The 19,862-nt window shown below is 34.6% G+C and overlaps 1 protein-coding gene across 1 annotated transcript; it reads left to right on the top strand.

Annotated features, from left to right (window-relative positions):
• Positions 1-53: 53 nt before the first annotated feature.
• Positions 54-18,243, top strand: LOC106160868 (protein SCAI). The gene is made up of 15 exons (XM_013537636.2): positions 54-268; positions 2,722-2,817; positions 3,480-3,566; positions 6,728-6,826; positions 7,104-7,200; positions 7,571-7,669; positions 11,760-11,912; positions 12,227-12,352; positions 12,582-12,762; positions 13,009-13,108; positions 13,785-13,866; positions 14,130-14,202; positions 14,537-14,710; positions 14,888-14,988; positions 15,365-18,243. The coding sequence occupies exons 1-15, from the start codon at positions 183-185 to the stop codon at positions 15,506-15,508; spliced, it is 1,698 nt and encodes a 565-aa protein (XP_013393090.2). The 5' UTR covers positions 54-182; the 3' UTR covers positions 15,509-18,243.
• Positions 18,244-19,862: the final 1,619 nt, after the last annotated feature.

The following is a 19,862-nucleotide window of genomic DNA, read 5'->3' as shown; positions in this document are numbered from 1 at the left end:
GATTCAAACATTGATTAATTTCCATATATTTCTTCATAGCGAACACTAAAGAGCGCATTAAACCTAGGCTTTGCATACGTATATAACGTTCACTGGTAAACACTGGAATATATTTTGTGGGTTCAATTTTTTAGGCTATCATAGGATTGGAGGTTAAAGGCGACTGTCAACACAGCAACATCATGGAGATGGACGACCAGGAACGAAAGGTTGTCAACGAGTTCTGTCATCTGTTGGAGAAGTCTAAGCAACTTTTCAATGGACTTAGGTACGTCGTTCTTTGCTGGTATCATATTCCTGGTCCAATGTTCAATGCACGTGAAAAAACAGAACCGCTGCAAAAAATGAATGCAGTGTTTGCTCCAAGCTTGGACAGGCACCTGCGGAGTGTAACTTTAAATAGTTCAGTAAATTAAATTTTATTTCCTCGTTTGTTTCTACAGCATGATAGCATGACTTTCAGTAAGCTTGCTCTTGGTAAGACCACGGAGAGGTGTACTGTCAGTCGAAATAAATCAGAAGTAGATGCCAAATCTCTTTGGACGATATGAAAACATGCAATAAACCACTTAACAGCTTCAGTAACTGCCTAAGGCAAAGAAAGCACATACCCTTGCATTAGGCCTCTTGTGAGATAATAGTTCATTGTCTGTAAGTATTGTGTTTACCTTGAATTAATTAGATCTGTCTTAATGATATTGATCTTGAAGAAGCTGCTGTAGTAAAATAAAAATTTAGACTAGTTATTGTATTGAAACCAAGGGGGCAACTGCTGGTGCTACATGTACTGTAGTTACTAAATAAATACAAGTATTTGTTGTGGCTACACCCCTTAACCTCCCCACATCATTACTCCTCTGCATAATTACCCCCCCTCCCCCCCCCCCCCCCCCCCGCACCATTACTTAACCACATTGTAAAATTTAAGGAAATGGCATTTTTACTTCTTACTTTTAAAACTTGAGTGTTAACACTTTGACCTACCTGTACATTTAAAAGGTGACATTTTTCAAATCATGATTTGAAAAAATAACAACATAAAGAGGTGATCCTCTTATTACCACTAGTGTCATTCCCTATCCATGAAATAATACTTGCAAGCATGGAAACTTTACAGCAAGTAGTACTTGGCGTAATTATAGGGCTCTTGAAGTGGTTAAATTAGGTTTAATATTTTGACATTTGCTGATATTGGTATAATATGTTGGTGCATGTCGGCAAACAGAGGATACTGTCCAGAGGAAAACAAGAGGAATTGTACATGCTGTGTTTATTTTTCTGCAACTGAGCAAATTTATTAACTAAATCAGCATAAGATGTTGAAATATTAACTAAAGAAAATATTGTTTACTACAGAGCAAATTAACTTACTGTATAGTGGGTTATTAGTCTTTGTTATGAAGAATCAAATAGATATGTGGCACAGGAAGTATATAGTCTCTTTGACAATTAATGAAATTCTGTGGCATCTTCTGTAGATAAGTCTTTGTACTGAAGTGTTTGGGGAAAACCCATATGCTAGATTAAGTTTAGGAATCTTCAAGACAGCATTATGAAATGTGGACTTGAGATTCATTTCCAGTAAAAACTATCGTTCTACGTAGATCAATCCAACTCTGCAGGGACCCTCACTGAATGTACTGACTCACTGAATGATGTGTCTCCTCTTGTTTCCAGCGTACTCATAAAATCACCCGCTTTTCTGTAATCTACTTAACACCAGGAAAAGGTGTGTTAATCTGTTTATCTGAGTAAGTCTGATTAAGTCCTCTCGGAGTTGGATCAATCTACGTAGAACAATAGTTTCATTGGGAATGAATCCTAAGATATGTAAATAGACAGACAGACTTTCCTATAGACAGACAGATATTTATTATTGTGCCACAGGTATTCTCCAATGATTAATGGAACCATTCTGCATATTTTATTAAGATTATTTTTGATAAAAAATGCCTACTAATGTGTAAGATTATTATTATAGCAGAAAAGTACATGTATAAATGATGTGTTTATATAATAAACTATAGAGCTCTAACTGTTACATTACCAAGTGCTTTATTCACAGATATTGACATTTGTCTCTTTTATTTGTAGCATCCAGGAATTACTGTAATGACTTGATCTTTTCGATTGGCAAAAATCAAACTTTCAGATATATTGTTTTATAATCACAAAAACTGTATTTCAGTATAGCATTTATGATGCTTTTAATACAAAGAATAGAACTACAGGGTAGATTGCTTTTAATTTTATTGTAACCACTCAGTAGAAATGTTCTAAGTGTAAGAAATTATGACTAAAAATACAGTATCTGTAGAATTCAAAATTTTCCCCCATTGAAAAGATCGAATAATTACCGTACGATAAGTAAACATGGTTAGAATATTGTTGGCAAAACATATACATTTACTTCTGATATATTAAATGTACACACAGTCTTATATATCATTGTCATTGAAGCTGCTATGGATGCTTTTAGGCGTATTGGAGAGTTGCTCTAATGGGAAATATATGATGATTGAGATTAGAGTGCTGTTTTAAGTCATATGATAAGACACCCAAACACAATCTCCCACATGTTTGCAAACACACACACACACACACACACACACACACACACACACACACAGATATATATATTTATAAAATAAGTAACAAGTTATCAGGTATATGCTTATTATCTTATGGTACACCATCTTTTAAATGTGCTTTCTGTTACAGAGATCTGCCCCAGTATGGACATAAACAGTGGCAGTCTTATTTTGGAAGAACATTTGATGTTTACACAAAACTGTGGAAGTTTCAACAACAAAACAGGTACATACTGATAGGTTGAAATGCTTCATTCACCTTGTCATGATTTTGGTTGATTGATTTGTTGTCAGCATTGTAATTTGCTCTTCTTACCCAGGTAGATTTTTAGCCAATTTTAGAATATTCCAGAGTTTTCATTTTTGTTTCAATCTACACTTCAATTTTTATTTGTTGTTTTAAACTATTGAAGATACTTAAATTATATGCTGTGCAAAGTCCATCACTCACTAACTTTTAGGCTGCCTTCACAACAGCAGACTAACAGATTAGCAGATCAATTATGGCCAACCCACTTGACTACTTGTTGTGTACTCCTAGAGGGAATCTATTCAGTGTTCATGAGGGGATTATGCAGCAAACTTTTAAGTGGGTTGCCATATTTGATCCAGGGATCTGTTAGTCCGCTGTTGTGAATGAGGCCTCATACAAATTTGTAACTTGGTTCATGCAAATATAATTTTGCTTGATTTTATTGTTTGGTCAAATTATTTAGCCATAAGCACATTGTAAAAAAGAATACTTTTTTTTTTTTGCTCAAAAATTATCATTTTAAAACCATTCTCAAAAATTTAACTTTCAGATATGAAGCATGGAATTGACCAAATCGTAGATTTTCATTCTTTTTTAATGCAATTTTTATGTCAGTTGGTATGTCTTATCTTTAGACAAACTTTAGACACAAAGTATGGGTTGAAGAGATGGCAGATAGGAGAGATAGCATCCAAGATAGGACAGCTCTACTATCATTATTAGTAAGTCAGCTTTTCTCTATTTAAAAAATTAAAAAAGAAAATAAAAACAAATTTAAGTGGTTTTTTATTTGTTTGTTTGTTTGTTTGTTTTTCAATTTATTCATTTATTTATTTAATGTTAAAACAAAAATTGTTAGCTAATAATTGACAGTTTTGGGGAAAATGTCTTTCAAGACAGGACGACTTTTTTATTACTCTTTGTAAGTCAGCCTTTCCCTTCTCACTTTTGGATATTTTTAACTAGTGAAAATAATTTCTTAAATATAATGATATTTTGACGAATTGTTATTATTTATATAGGAGAGAAAGCTCTCAAAACTTGGCAGCTTTAAAACACATCCTTATAATTTGGAAAAAGTACATCTGTTTAACTAATTGCTTACCGTATCAGAAGCAATTTGTAAATGTTTTTCGTTTTTCCTCATAGCTTTTTCCATCTTTGTGATATGCTCTATTTAGGTGTCTACATGTACTGCTAGTACATGTAAGTCTGTAGCGCATGCACTTTACAGTCATTAGTTGCTGTATACACAGTAAGTCTTCTTTTTTTTTTCCAAGAAGCAGTTGTGCAGAGACTTTCTTGAAGATTTGTTTTGAGTGAATGGCCACTGCAGTTGAAAGTCTCTCCAGTGTTCTAATCAATTCTCTAGAGAGTATGATCACATGGGTGGTTCCTTTATTTTTCATAGTTGGTTGATAATAACCCAGATTCTTAAAGATGTTGTATTATTATTATTATTATTATTGTTATATCTAGTGGATGTCTCTTAAGTACTCTAGCAAATTGTTTTTTTCTAGGAAAGAGGTTGGGGCTAGGCTATTTGGGAATATCTTGTTTCATCCCAAAGAAAATTATTACCCTAGATCTAGGGCACATGAAACTAAGATCCAATCCCAGGTCTACGAGTATGCAAGTCTACCAAATACATGTACTGTAGCTAGGATCTGGTGTAATGTGTATTATGTGGAAATAAATTCCTCTGGAGATCCAAACAAATTGCCAGAATGTTCCATTGAAGTATGATAGCAAATCCTGGAGAATGTCCTAGCCTCACTGATGCCCAGTTTACACAAGTTTTGATAAAAAAAGTAGTAAATGATGTTGTTAGTCAAATTGATTGGTCACTTAACACATGTTTGTTGGTCTCCCCCTGCCTAAAAAAACGTTAGAAACAAAAAACAAATCTAAAGAAAAAATGTTCTGATTTAGCAGAAATGCTAGTCTTCTGAATAACTGGTGAGTAACCTTGTTTGTCTACTAGCCACATTGAAAACCAATACCATTTCAGATAAGATTGATGTGAACACAGCTTTTATTGTCTGTAATATGTAACAGACTCCTCAGCCGAATCCTTATAGTTACAAGGGTTATCATAGATATGAAGGAAAAGCAATACAGCATAGAGGATACTTCAGTTCAATAGAAACGGATATTCTGATCCATTTGCACAGGAAAAGATATGAGTTTTGATATACATTGTACCAGTTGCCACTTGTGGCAGTAGAGAGTTCCTAGCATATGAAGCTCATCTCTAGCAAAACCTTGTTTTTTTTGTTTTTTTTCTGCACCAATAAAAGGGAATGAATAGTCTTCTTTGCTAATTTTTCATTGTAATTTTACAAATGCCACTCTTTTCATGTTATTTGTATCAGCACCTTATATCAACTCTTTCTCCCTGGCTTTAATTGTTTCACTGGAGGGATTATTTATTACCATTTTAAGTGCATATAGCATTAAGCTTATAAATTCATAATGATACAATAAGATTATTGAACCTTTCGTGGGTAACTAGAGATGATATGCAGCATAGGTTTTTAACAGACAGTCCACTAATGGAGGATACTAGTTTTTCCTTGTCACACAATATCTATTGATTTTTACATGCTCTTTGATCATGAGCTGTGAGTTATTAGATGCCTCTGTACTGTATTTACTAAAAAATCATGCCTGTGATCCTCAGAGTTTTCTAAGATGTTTCTTAAGTAGTTATTTTGAGTATTTTCAAGCTCAGTTTTATAGGTGTACTAGTAGAACAGACAGAGTTGGGAGCCTTATAATTTCTACAATACTAGCAGTAAGGAGATGGCATTGCTGCTTGGACTGCATTCAGATAGTCGCGGCCTTACTAGACCTCGGATCTTCCCGATGTGAATGCTCCCAATTTGCTGTGGTTTCACAAAGTCACTGTCTCAGTGACATACATGTACTTGGCTTCAATGAAGTTATTCTTTTCCTTGTAGTTCCAAAAAGCAAGCTCAGACATATGGAATACTATTAGCAGCTCAGATGGGACATATGCAAATTGAAGTCAAAACATATCTGCTACCATGGAGAAGGACTATACCAGGTCATCTGGTTCAGTGGTCCTATACATCAATACCCATTTATTAAATACTGTCCATGCCCCATTCCCCCTCCACCCCCCCCCACCCCCCACCCCCCCCCCACCCCCAAGTTACATGCTGCTTCTAGCACAGTTGTAAACTGTTTTGACTTAAGATGACCTGCTGAGTTAGAACAGGCTTAGTTAGGCCAACCCATCATCACTGGAAATACACCTTAAGATAGATTATTTTACCTACATGCACCTAATAAACAAATGGATCAATATTGGCATTTGTGCACTGTCTGTGATATGCTTTGAGAGTAGTGTAAATGATAGTTTTCTGTGTTCAAGATGCATAGATAAATGAGTGTGTCTAATGAAAATAGTATCAGTGTCAGGTTGAACAGATATTATTTAGGTTTGTGCTCTTATTTAACCATAGTTGCATGTTGTAAATGGGAGTATTATTTCACACAGGAATAAAATTTGTTGTAGCCATTGATAAAAATGAGAGAAACCGTGCCTTTTGTTGAAAAAAAAAAAGCTATATTTTTTGGATGCAACCCAGAATTCAGAACTTTGAAATGAATCAATGTTTAGATTTGAGGATTTTATAGAGATTCTTTATTTTTTCTGAATTTTAATTTGTTTATAGCGGTTCAAATTCTTTAAAATAGATCCATTATCCCTGACTTTCGCACTTCTGTGTCATCCTTTTTTTGCTGCACAAAATTCCAGTTTGTTATTGGTAGATCTTCACCAGGTAAAAGTGTGAGAAAATTGTGTTCTGCCTTGATTAACTATGCTACGAGTCAATCTTTTCTTGTTTTGCAGCCTTCGAACCAGCGAGACAAACTACTTGAATGAGGCCTTCTCTTTTTACTCAGCTATAAGAATGAGAGCTTACTATTCCAAAGCCAACAAAGAAGAAAGGTAAATTTTCTTCATGAGTACATAAAAAGAAACTTTCACAGTATAATTTTAATATTTGTTGTTGCATACTAGATAGAAATAATGTTTTTAGTAATTCATGTTAGAATTTTGGTGTGTTTTTTTAATGTATCTTTAGAAAGGTCCTAAAGTTGAAATAAAAAAAAACTTTAATTAAGTTACACTTTTTTGCCACACTATAAATATGCAAAGTTTTGTTTTGTTAATAGTTATTAGTGATAATGATTATGATAATTATGAATATATATTTTAATTTTAGGCCCGATCTTATGGTGAAGAAATTACGGTACTATGCTAGGTTTATTGTGGTATGCTTACTGCTAAAAAAAATGAAACTTGTCAGGGATTTAGTAAGGGTAAGTTCCACTTTCAACTCATGCACATAAGAACACACTTTGATCAATGGGAAATAGATTTTTGGGTTTAGCTAAAGAAAATAAAAGTGAATAATAGAAATATGTAGGGACATATTAATATTATGTCTGAAACATGTCACCAGACAACAAAATTAATTTGTCAGAGGTTTTGATATCTGGGGGACATGTGGGGCTCTTAATTATACTGACCCCTGTGGTGAGAATTACTGCTGTGCTGCAGACATCTGAATCTTGAATGAATTAAATTGGCAATATGATGACATGTTTAAGACCTGGAACAGTTATCAGGTAACATTAACATGTAGGTCGAAATAAGATTTTTTTAAATTTATTTTTCATTTCCTATAAGGAACTTGCAAAACAAATAGAAGACTACACACAGATCTATGAACCTGAGGACCAGCTGGAGTGGTCACTGGTTCTTGGGGAGATCAAAGCTTTCATTGAGGTATGTACCAGCATTAACTCAATATTATTCTCACTGATAATTCCAGTGGTATTTAGGATTTTTCCTTTATCAGACTAATTTATGCCACCTGATGATGCCATTATATAACACAAAATTTAAAGATGTGACCAAGGCCCAAGTAAAGAGTTAAGCCAGAATTTGAAGAAAAGGAAATCAAATTTATTTTCTTACTAAGTTGGGACATCTATTCTACCATATACCTTTAGCCCCTATAACAATAATCTAAAAAATTGACAATCCAGAATTGAAATAGGGAGTCCAAAAGACAGTTGAATAGTTGCCTGTCAAATGCCCAAAAGAGGCTGCTAGGTATCTACTCATCTTATGATGTCTATTTGCATTTTATGTTGTTTCTGTTATGAATACTACCTATGCATTCTGCTCTAATGTCAAGCATATCCTTAACAGTCACATACTGTGGGAGGTCTATATTCATTTGTTGAATGGCCAGCAGGAAATTGATCATCTCAGCAAAAGAGAGAAAATGTATCAATGAAATTGATAAGAGAAATGTCTCATTTGGGGGGGGGTTAAAGTTAAAACTTATTTGCAGTTTCTGTTGTGATTGCTATAGTGTTTGGACAAAATACCAGTGTTAGTGTTATTTCAAATCCAAGTTTGATCTTGATGATTAAAAAGCCAAGGTTTATGTGAAAGTATTTGTTACAATATTTTTTATTCTAAAAAAGATATGTAGATGTCTTTTAAAGGAGATATATATTTTTTACACGAAAAAGTTAATATATTTACTGCATTTTTTTAATAATGAAACTAGCTGTGTGGTTTCAACATCATAACACTTATGGTTGACTGTCAGATGCTCCCTCCTCTTTCGCCACTTGCTTTTTACATACATACTTCTGCTTTTGCTCAGTTTTTCATTTTTCCCCATCAACTTGCCTATAAATCTCACAACACGATATATTCTGTGTTTGCCCACATAGTTACATTTGTCAGCACTTCACTGCCACTGAAAAGTTAAGTTGGACTTGGCTCATTCCTTTGGAGACAATTTACAGAACTTGACAGGTCCAGGCATATGCTTTTTTTACAAGTGACAAATATTATTTAATTAAACGTTAAAAAAAGATCAGTTTTTGCTTTTTATTATTGATTTGGAAAAGAAAGGCATCTTTGACTAAAACATAAGAGAAAGACTTGTGTGGTGCTAGAATCTAAAAATTGATATCTTCGACTAAGTTTAGGGTGTCATGTTGAGCAAACAGCACATTATCTCAATTCATTTTCAATTTTCTTCTAGAATTAGCTTTGGAGGGATGAAAATCAATAGTGTATTTATTTCTTGTCATACATGTGTAAGTAGTGAGTGTGGATGTGAGCGTGTGTGTGTTAAAGAAAAAGAACATCCAATTCAGTCATCTTTATTAAATCATGCCTTTTACCAACAGATTTTATATCTGAATATGCCATATTGTATTTTTTTTGTGAATATCTATATGCTATCACCCTTCATTTTTTTAATGGCACTCTTTCAAAAGTCATGGATTATGTGGGATTTCAAAGGATTTTAATGAAGATGATTTTCTTCAATAGCTCTGACAAATTGACCCTAAGCTTCTGGTACTTTGATTTTTCAATTTAAACTTGGAACAAATTAAAGTTAGTCATCTATTGACCAAGGTTCCTAAAGCAAGGACTCCAGAAATAGAAGAGAAAAACTGTTATGGCAGTCCTTGACATATATATGGTCCCTTTGCTGCTGATGATGATGTAAAGATCAGTCATAGCCAAGTACCAAACATCAAAGACTACTGAATACCCTCTCTGGGCTTGTCTGGCAAGTAATTGGCCTTCCTGTGAGCAACCAGTCATTTTCGCCGCATTAATAAAGGAAATTATGGGTCTGTAAAGAGCCATAGGTCTCAGAAGACTCGCCATACAAATGGCCACATATACGATTGAAAGTGATCTAATTTTAGCTCTAAGCTGGAAGCTTATCAAATTATAGACTGTATAAGTATGTGGTTAAAGACAGGCCCCTAAATGCTGGCAACCAGCAACATATTGGTTATTTCAACCAAGGGTGCTCTGTCAAGTATTCATGGTCTTGTCTGATTAATTCCCTACACAACAGATCGCTTATGAGTTTGGCCAAAAGGTGAATCTGCCCTTTAGGAACCCAGCTCTTGTATGAAGAACCTACAGGCATGATGTTTTTAATTAGACCTCTATTGTATTAATATTGGTATGCTCTATCTTATTATCTTCTTTGGTCAAAATGAGGGTTCTTCTGCATGGATTTTACTGTGAGGAGCAGGGTACATGTATTCTTAAAGTTAAAAATTTCCAGTGTGTCAATTTTAATAGACTATTCAAATAGTTATCAGGATATAACAAACTTGACAATGGTAGTACAAATAAATATTGGATATATTTACATGCATCAAATTTGTTAGTGATTGACACATAAGTGTATGTGTGTGTGTGCGTTTTTGTTGACTTTCATCATGTCAGAACATTTATACTTTATAGTGCGTATGCACCATGCATTTCTTTTCCTGAAAAAGTCCCATATTAATGAATTCCTCAGCTTTGGAAATAGGCATCATTATTAACAAGACACCATATGAAATTTTGAGTAAGTTATTGACTAGTGGCATGAAGACGTAGATTTGCAGATGACTTCTTTACCTTTGGGAAATTGCAGTACTCTTTTTTTTTTCGTAATTGGTTATTTTTCATATTCTGTTTGCTAAATGTAGCAAATGACAATCCTTGGTGAACTAGGAAGTATTAGATTAGTATCCGTTTTACTCTGTCTAGAGCATCATAAATCAGCTATCTCAAATAGAAATACTGTGTAGTAGAATTATGTAGCTTAAAGTGCAATTTTGAAATATTTACAGCTGGATTTTTGCTACTTAATTACAAAAGAAGACTTTTTTGGACCACAGCTTTTTTCCCTATTGGAAACAGATGCATGAGTAAGAAGTTTTTACTTGAACGTATCATTTCCTTCAAGTATTCAGACTAATTCTGACTTGCTGACAAGCAGTACTCTGCTATCATCCAGCAGTATATTGATACGTTCCCCTATATTGGCTATGACAGGGATTGATCACTTAAGATATTGGTTTTGCATGCATATTGTGTTATGTATGAGTTTCATGTATTACATATTAGATAAAAAGCTTGTGTGGTTTATCCACATGCTGCATTTTGAAGTTCCATGGTGTAGAAATAAACTGAGAAAAAATTTTATTTTGATATGACTTCTTACTTGCAACTGATTTATGACATGATTGGGAATTTTTGTTAGTTTCTTGTAAAGTTGAAATGCAGCAGTTTAGTGTTTTATGTGAGTTTTTTTTTTCTAAGAGAGTGAAATCAGTGCTAATTTTTCAAGGTTATTATATATTTTACTCAGAAACCTTACTAGGTTACATGTGCATTTTCAGTAAATTAAGTATATCTTTCTCACTTATGAATTCTGACTGTGTGTGCAGAGGCCATTCAAATGTCTAACATAAAATGTTATCAAAATGCCTGTTCCCACCATTTATGATAAAACAGTAAAACAACCTCTGTGAAGGAAAGAATTTGAGGTCCAGAACTGGTAGAACTATTATGGGATAAACTGTTGCTTTTTGTGTGAAAATATCAATTTTGTTGCCAGATTATTTATAATAGCTAGGTTTTCCTCAATCCAATATCAATTGATGAAGTATTGAGACATTTAATGGAGTGCTTCAAACTGAGCCACTTCAAAGGAGGCTTATTGACATTTCACTGAACAGGGATATTATTTCCTGGAAAGTTGGTTGAAAATAGAAAGAGTGCAATAATGATACCACATTTACACAATTATATGTTATTTTGTCATGCATTAATCATTTGCTGTTGTGAGATGAGAACAATAAAGGAACCTTTAAGTGCAGTTATACCAATTTTATGGTATCCTATGTATAACCAAGGTTATTTATCTACAACATAAATTCCAAGCCTTTATAAAATTTATGCATAAAAGGAACACATATTTAAAATTCTACATATATATTAATTCCTGGTTGTTTAACTTGTGATAATTTTTTTACTTTGATATCTGTAGGCAGATGTCCCTGTCAATGTTGTAGATGTGGACTCCTCACCTATTGTATTATCACATCGCCTTACACCACTAAACACGCCACCTATGGAGCAGGGGTCCTCTGTCTACCTCACGCTACAGGAGATACTCATAGTGGGCAATTGTTACGAACAGGTGTGAGGGGGGAGAGAGATTAAATGATTATGTCAATAATAACAGTGGATAAGAGTATAAATGATAATAGCTGATTAAGATCATGATGGTACCTTACCACTTTTGCAGCTTTTGACCTATACACATTTCATGGCAAATATAATACAAAAGTAGAAAAAAAAGACGACAGATACATTCAGATGCCTTTGTATAGAAACACACACACATACACAAACACACGCGCACACACACACACCGAGTAGTTAAAATGGATATGTAAGATTCTTTGTAATCAGTAAATTTAAAAAGAAATGCATGTATCTCTGTTTTTGCAGGTAAAATTTAGTGAACTTACATTAGACATGTTCAGAATGCTCCAGACCCTAGAGCGAGAACCCCAGGAAGATTTATCCAATCAGCTCTATGACCAGTCCCCAGCCCCAGGGAATAAACCTGGATTTGTAAGTCTCTTCCTTTGTTGAGTTTGATATAAGAGTTGAAGAATTGTATAAATTAATTCAGATATTCCAATGTAGAGCTATAGATGAATTTTTTATATAATACTAGATGGCAAATGCCAAGAATATGTAAAAGGACATCTGTTGGAAATATTTATGTATCAGAAGCTAACAGCTTGCATTCAAGAATACTAAAGTCTTATTGAGTTGACAAGTGATCTGTTTATTGCAGGAAAATGGAGATAAAATCAACAAAAGGGACAACCCTCACAAATATCTCCTGTATAAACCTACCTTTAGTCAGTTATACACATTCCTGGCATCAGGGTTCAAGGAACTGCCCCCAGGGGGCGCTATGTTAGTCTATGTGTCTGCTGATGGTAGTTTGGGGAACATGAAAGAGACAGAAGATGGTGAGTGCATTTTTGTAATGGTATCTGGAGAAGCACTATTTTACTTGTTTCTTGCCATTTTTTAAAAACTAATTTTAAATTAAGACCATTGATGAACAGAAGAAAACTAAATATGGATCATTTCCACTCATCAAATGATGAAAAGATTTAAAGCATTTTGAATTAATTACCTGACAGTGCATGAAAATATATACATATGGACCATGAATGATGGTTATTGTTTTTATTGTTATACAAAATTTTCAGTGGCATTTGACTTTGGAGGGGTTGTTACAAACAACAAAAGAGAAGGAGATGCCTTCAACAACAGAACAAAAAGACCTGCTCATATCAAAGAGATGCACTGGTGGGTATACAGTTTGTTATTGGGATTGAACGTGACCTAAAACTAAGGGGGGCTTCTTATAAGCCCAGCGTAGTAGCTGGATTGATCTAAGTCTGCAGGGATTCTCGCTAAATTGAGTTCAGTGTAAACGGCTTACATGTCTGGCACACCTACTCAAGCTGCTAGTGGATAATTAATGATAGTCAAGTTACTCAAAGGGTCCTATCAGACAAGCTGATTTCTCTGAAAGGACTTGAGAAAGAAGCCCTGTAGAGTAAGAACGATCCAGCTAATACGATATGTTTATGGTGTAAACGGCTCACATGTCTGGCACACCTACTCAAGCTGCTAGTGGATAATTAATGATAGTCAAGTTACTCAAAGGGTCCTATCAGACAAGCTGATTTGATTACGATATGTTTATGGGAATGCAGTCTAAGAATTTTGCAGGAAGGACAAATATGCTCAATACCATGCTTACTAAGCACTGATATTTTAATTAAAATTGCAGTCACACTTGTGTTCCATAACTAATAGATAATGCAAATAAAAGCACAGAAATAATAAATAAAAGCAACGAAAATGACCAAAAAAATGAAAATCTTATCTTGAGTCTTAAACAGTTTCAAGTTCTTTTCTCTTAAAAATATTTGATCTCCTGACTGTCCAGCTATAAATGTTAAGTTTTTTCTTGCAGTCTTCATCCAGGAGATGTCTATCCCTTCACCAGAAAGCCTTTGTTTCTTATCATTGACAGTGATAACAGTACTGCCTTTCAGGTGAGATTGCCCACTGGTAGCTGCAAACATTTTGTGTTTTCTCTTTCTGAGATTATTAATGTAGTGTGTGTGTGTATGTGTGTGGTTGTGTGTGAGAGAGAGATAGAAGGCAAACGTACCTGCGTTCGCATTTTTCTTTTCAAAACACTGACAATAGAATGTACAGGAATATAAAACATATATAGCAAATTTATATTTTAACTTTATAAAATAGACTTGTATGAAATAAAATCTACATGTGTATAGTGATTCATCTTCTTCAGAACTTCCCAAATTTGTTTGGTCAGCCTATGGCATGTTTATTGTCACCAGAAAATGTGCCTGCAACAATGCAAGGTGAGAAACAATATTCATTATTTACAATCATGTACATGAACTAAAATAAATAAATAAATGTACTTTTTGGCCAATCTCAGAAACCCACTTGCAACTGATCCCAATGTGGAACTACTGACTCAAGAGTTGTTTCATTTAAGCCAAATTTCACCCGCCAGTACAATTCTTTTACTAGTAGTACTAGTAGTAGTAGTAGTATTATTGGCTATGCTGAAGTATATTTTGAGAAAAAGTTATATCTTTTGTTTCAGCCAACGATAGAATAAAAAACACCTACAAAATATATTTGCAGAAGAGGTGCTACATATAATACATGATAAATCCTTTCTTTTAGATCAACATCAAAAAGGTAATCTGTTCACAATGTTCCTTCACAGCCCTCTAATGGGGTTTTGCTATGTCTGCAGCATCGTTGACATTCCTATTGCACTGTGGGACAAATGTCAAGGCCACATTGAAAAGTTCATGGCCGAAGCTAGCAAGGTGTTTTCTAGGTCAAGGTCATTAGGTGAGTCTCTGACAAAAAGACTGTTTTTGTTCTTAATTTAATATCTGTCTGTCCTCCATTTTTTTCCTATCTGAAATATAAGCTTTTTTTTTCAGCCAGCAAACTTTTTTAGTAAGATTGGATGTGACAGCACTTAGGGAATTTAGTTATTGGTAAAGAATTATCTTTTGCTTTCAGATCATGCATTTATGCAGTTTTATGGTGATGACTTTCTGAGGCTTCTGATGCTGAGGTTCATATTCTGCTGGATAACTCTAAGGTTACACAGAGGGTTCAAGGTAAGAGAGCATTATCACATTGAATGCATTGGTTTGTCTTACACACTGTGATACTTAGCACTGTCACAACAAACACACTGTATGTACGTGGCACTTAACATGTTAGAAGTGTCAGTTTAACACACACTGACACCTTGCACACACGCAACAATCACAATAAGCATATATCTGAACAATGAACTATCAAAAGCATGTTGATGAAGTAATTTTTGCTTTTTTGCTACCCGAGATAGGAGATATATTAAGCAACAAGTCAGCTTACACATTCACAGATTGTAAACACCAACAAAAGACTCTTTCTTTATTCTCAATGCAGATTTTCAGAAAACATTTGAAAGAGTATTTTTTAACAACACATTTCTTTCTCTGCCCCCAGGGTCCCAGTTATTACCCCACAACCCAGCCCCCACTTCCAGAGGATGAGATTCTCCACCAGGCATCGCTCCACAGGCTGGTCATGGACGTGGCATCCACCTTAGAGGTGCGAGGACTCTTTGGGGACCTCACGGAGGTGGACTGACAATTAATGCAGGAGAGCACAGATGATGGAGCTCTCTGGATCTAGAAACTAGTGCACATCAAGGTGCCGTTACTCTACAGATTTGGTATTAAAAGTATGCTATGATACCTAGACTAACTCAAACTTGGATTTAATGTGCTGGTAAATGGGATGAAATATTTCACCCAAATGATTTTTTTAGTCTTTAGATGTGCCTGAAGTGAATAAGAAAACGTACACAGTATCTACACGATCATTTCTTTTATCCCAAGTAAAAAAATTGGAAATTGGGCAATATCTTTGAGGTCTGACATGCCCAGTGATGTGATGCACTATTTAGGATCTACACTAGTTTTACCAAGGTCATTACCAGTGCTGTGTTTAAGTCAGTTTATCAGCTGAATTCCTTTTTACACTTTAATTAGGCATCTTTTTTTATTGGATCTAGTCTTACGTTGATGAAAGGTGTGTAATGTTGTTTTCTGTCAAATCCTAGATGTGCATTTTTTTTTTCAATCAAATGGGGTGTATTTCATACAAAGATGTAGTTATTAAAAGTAATAACTAACCCACCTGCTCATCCCTAAACATGATAATGTTTTTCCTTATTTTTAAAGTTTTTGTACCATGTACAGGACAAAAAAACACTTGTTTCAAATTTTCTAGGCACCAGTAGTCCCTTTATCTAAAAGACATCATGTATACTATCTTGTAATGAGATTTAAACTTGACAGTTAAATATCGGCCTTATTTTTAGCATGTGTATTTAAAATGAGGATATGGAAGAATGCAGAAGATCTAAAACCTAGTATGTTTCAATGCATATTCTGATTATCAAGATGTATTTGTGTATTCTTCCTCTGCCTGATGTGAGCAAGTGTAAACTGTGACAGGGTACCTGAACTGAAGACAAGTTTATATTTATTCAGTGCATAAACATACTGAGAAATAATTATTAATAAGCATTTAAAAAAATCAAAACCACACACGTTCACATATATAGATGTAGCTTTTTAGTAGTATTCAAGTAGAGAAAAAACCCAAGTGTATAACACATTGGTCACCTGTTGTTTGTGTAATTGACAAAAGTTCATTTGAATGTGTGTATACTTTTTTGTGCATTTACTCAGTTGTGCAGACTTTGTATAAAGAGTGCAGTGGACTTTTAAAGATATCAAGCTCTTGTAAAAATATATACATAAAGAAGCATGCATGGACTGTGCAGTGACTGACAGGGTTAACTGTGTGTTTACCGGATATGTTCACATAAGACAGTTTTGGATTGGAGATAGACTTAACTGCCTCACTGACACAGCTGAAGGCATTGATTGTGTTTTAGTCCATGCATGAAATGTAACCTGGTCATTTGGTGAGTTCAATCAGTTTGTTTGTGATCAAAGTTGGACCTGAAATGATACTAGATATGAATTGTAATGTGTTATATTTTTCCTTTATTTACATATACAACTAAGCCAGTAAAATTTCTTTAATTTAGAAAGTAGGTAAGTTATTTTTTCTTGAACTGTGATGAAACTTAAGTTCCGTATAACAGAGAGTCCACCCTCCATTTAATTATGCAGGTTAGGATTAGCCTGACGTGATTGGGTCAAAATCTAGGGCAAGGCTTACATGTGCAAATTAATGGGGACCGGACTCTCTATCATTGGAGAATCTGTCACGTCACAAATTATTTTTTCTTGAACTAACACAATTAATATATATATATATATATATATATATATAGGTTTCATTAATTAACTTACATAGATTATCAATATATGTAACAACATGGAAACGGGCTCTGCAGCACACTAACTTACATAAATTTCATGTCATATTGTCTCATCAAACTTATGATTTAATTTCTAAGCATAGGGGGCCATTCTCATCAAGTCATCCTGCCCACCACCATTGCCATTAGGCTGCTTGCCATGCATAGCAATGGGGTTGGTCAGGTTTCATGGCAAGGTTATCTTAGATATAGTGTGGTAAGAAGTAAGGCTATCACAACTGAATGTAAATATGTCTCTAGTGGTGACTTATCACTATAGAGTAGGCTCATTTTACTGAACACACGTGGCATTTACACTGCCCGCTGAGAAAACTTCTGACAAGCTGTCATTATGCCTCAACGTCTCCCTAAACGTTAAAAGTAGTACTTCCATTTGTTTATTGATTTGAAAAAGGATTAATGCCAAACTTTGGTGAGTGTTAGGAAGCTTTACCTGTACACAATGTTACGTCACGCTGGGGTCACGTGGTTATCACGTGGATACTTGAGCATTGATGTAGTACATGTAGCCACGTGGTGCAAACATATTGTGGATTATGAAAAAAAAAAAAAAGGATCCAGTCTATTGATTTTACTTTGGTTGGTTGCGTGGCCGTATAAAGCGAGTCCTCTGCTGGCGTATCGACTGACTGACTCTCTGGCAGAATTTTTAAATGAACTAAGACTGGTTAACAAATTCCCCTTTAATTAGGATAAGTCAATCTATTTTGAAACTGATTAATGTTGTTACAACGTTAATTACTGTAGATGTTTTGTATCTGTGGAGATCAGTACAATGATATGTTAGGTTTTAGTTTGGCAGAATATTGTTTGTGTGTTTTAAACCAGGACTTTTTACATCCTTGTTTCATGTATTCTGGACATGCTCAAAACATTGTTTTTCGTTGCTTTAAGAACATTCCTTGCGTTGTCATTTTGTAAGATTTGTATTACAAAATATCAATAAAACAACTATGATGATTAAGCAGTGTGTTGTCATAGAAGTGTCTACATCGCACATATACATGTACAGCATCTCGAATTGTGCGTGTAATAGGAAGGCTGTTTACAAAGTTTACAAATAGACCTTTTCGACCAAGCTATGCACGGCAGCCAGTATCCACCTTTTGATTTTGTGACTTCTCTTCTTTGAAGTACTTGCAGACTAAGTAAGTTACTTACTCAATGGGAAAGTCCTGTTAACATAGACGGTATGCTAACCTCGTTTGAAAATGACCCAAAGTCATTTCAAGTGTCAAAATATACGACAAACCTACTTATCTTTCCCAATCCAGACCTTAAAATGGATAAAACCAATAAAAGTTCTTAATGTAGATATTTCCTAAAATGTAGAATGAATGAGGCATGGTCAGGGACAGCCACCCAAACTCTATTTCTCCTGGCACTTTTAAGTTTTTAAAATCCGTTTCAGTGACTTACAAAAAAGTTCAAATACGTTGCGGTTGAAAAATGCGACTTTACAACGGCTTTTTGTGTGCATGCTTTATATTTGATCGCGGAGATCTCAAGTCTGCTCAGTCTTGTATCGATGAACACGCGGCTTTGACCTTTAACTATAATTTTCTGTGCCTTTGGTCATTATTATTATTATTATTATTATTATTATTATTATTATCGCAGCAGATATATGATGCCTCTGTAGTAAAAGCTTCAATCTGTTAAAATTTGAAAGTAATAATTATTACCTTTTTAAAGATATTTTATATTAAAGTTCGCTGGGTTCTTATTTGCATGTAAAGAGATATTGAAGAGAATCAAATTGTAGCGAATGTCAGCAAATTTTAATCGATATGACATTATATTTCGTAGAGGGCTTCTTTTTATCAAAAATAAATATTTCAGAATAGTACTTTGAAGCCACACCCTCAATCCCTTATCAAGGAGTTTTATAAATCAAATACCAGTAAAATGGGAATCTCAATAATCGGGAATTTCAAAGCTTAAGAATTCCTTTTCATTCGTGTTGGAATTGTAAGTAATAATAAGATTTTTACCGACTTCACTCTGTTATAATTATCTTTAAGTAGTCTGACGGTACTGCACATTTTTACGGCTGAATCCACAGCATTTGGCCAAGGAGTCGACTTTTGACTGATTGCGATCATTCTCTACACCGTCTTGAACCTGCGCTTCTATGACTGCTACTGCTAGTTGAGAGAAAGCAATCTTACTGAGGTTATTTGAAACAGGCTGTTCTACTCGCCTTAAACCTGGATTCCAGGACAAAGAATGTTTTCAATTTTTAGCCCCCCAAGAACTAAAAACAGAACTGCCAATGTTATGACCGTTACGCGTGCACATATGTTCCTAGTCGAAAGCCAACATTTAACATGTCGGAAAAAACTCAAAACACACGCTGGTTACGTTTTCTGAAAAAACAAAACCGATTTTATGGCATTGCCTTCACACAAAAGTCATCGATGTATTTTCTTTTTAACGTTATAGTTGTTTAATACTTGTAAAATGCCCATAACTGACAAAGCCATGGATGAAGATTTTGACCCGTCGTCCATGACCGCGTTCACGATAATTTTGATTAGTATCATCCGAGAAAGCCTAAAGCGATGATGCCAGACTGTGCAG

This window comes from Lingula anatina, chromosome 3 (assembly GCF_051362555.1).
Source record: "Lingula anatina isolate TDL-2025a chromosome 3, LinAna3.0, whole genome shotgun sequence".
In the NCBI taxonomy this organism is placed as follows: Eukaryota; Metazoa; Brachiopoda; class Lingulata; order Lingulida; family Lingulidae; genus Lingula; species Lingula anatina.
Note: the sequence above shows the minus strand (reverse complement) of the source record. Positions and strands in the feature narration are given on the sequence as shown.

Coding starts and splice junctions, on each gene's coding strand:
- LOC106160868 (XM_013537636.2), top strand. CDS start 183: ATGGAGATGGACGACCAGGAACGAAAGGTTGTCAACGAGTTCTGTCAT. Junction 6,827..7,103: donor AAAGCCAACAAAGAAGAAAG/GTAAATTTTCTT, acceptor TTTTAATTTTAG/GCCCGATCTTATGGTGAAGA. Junction 12,763..13,008: donor CATGAAAGAGACAGAAGATG/GTGAGTGCATTT, acceptor CAAAATTTTCAG/TGGCATTTGACTTTGGAGGG.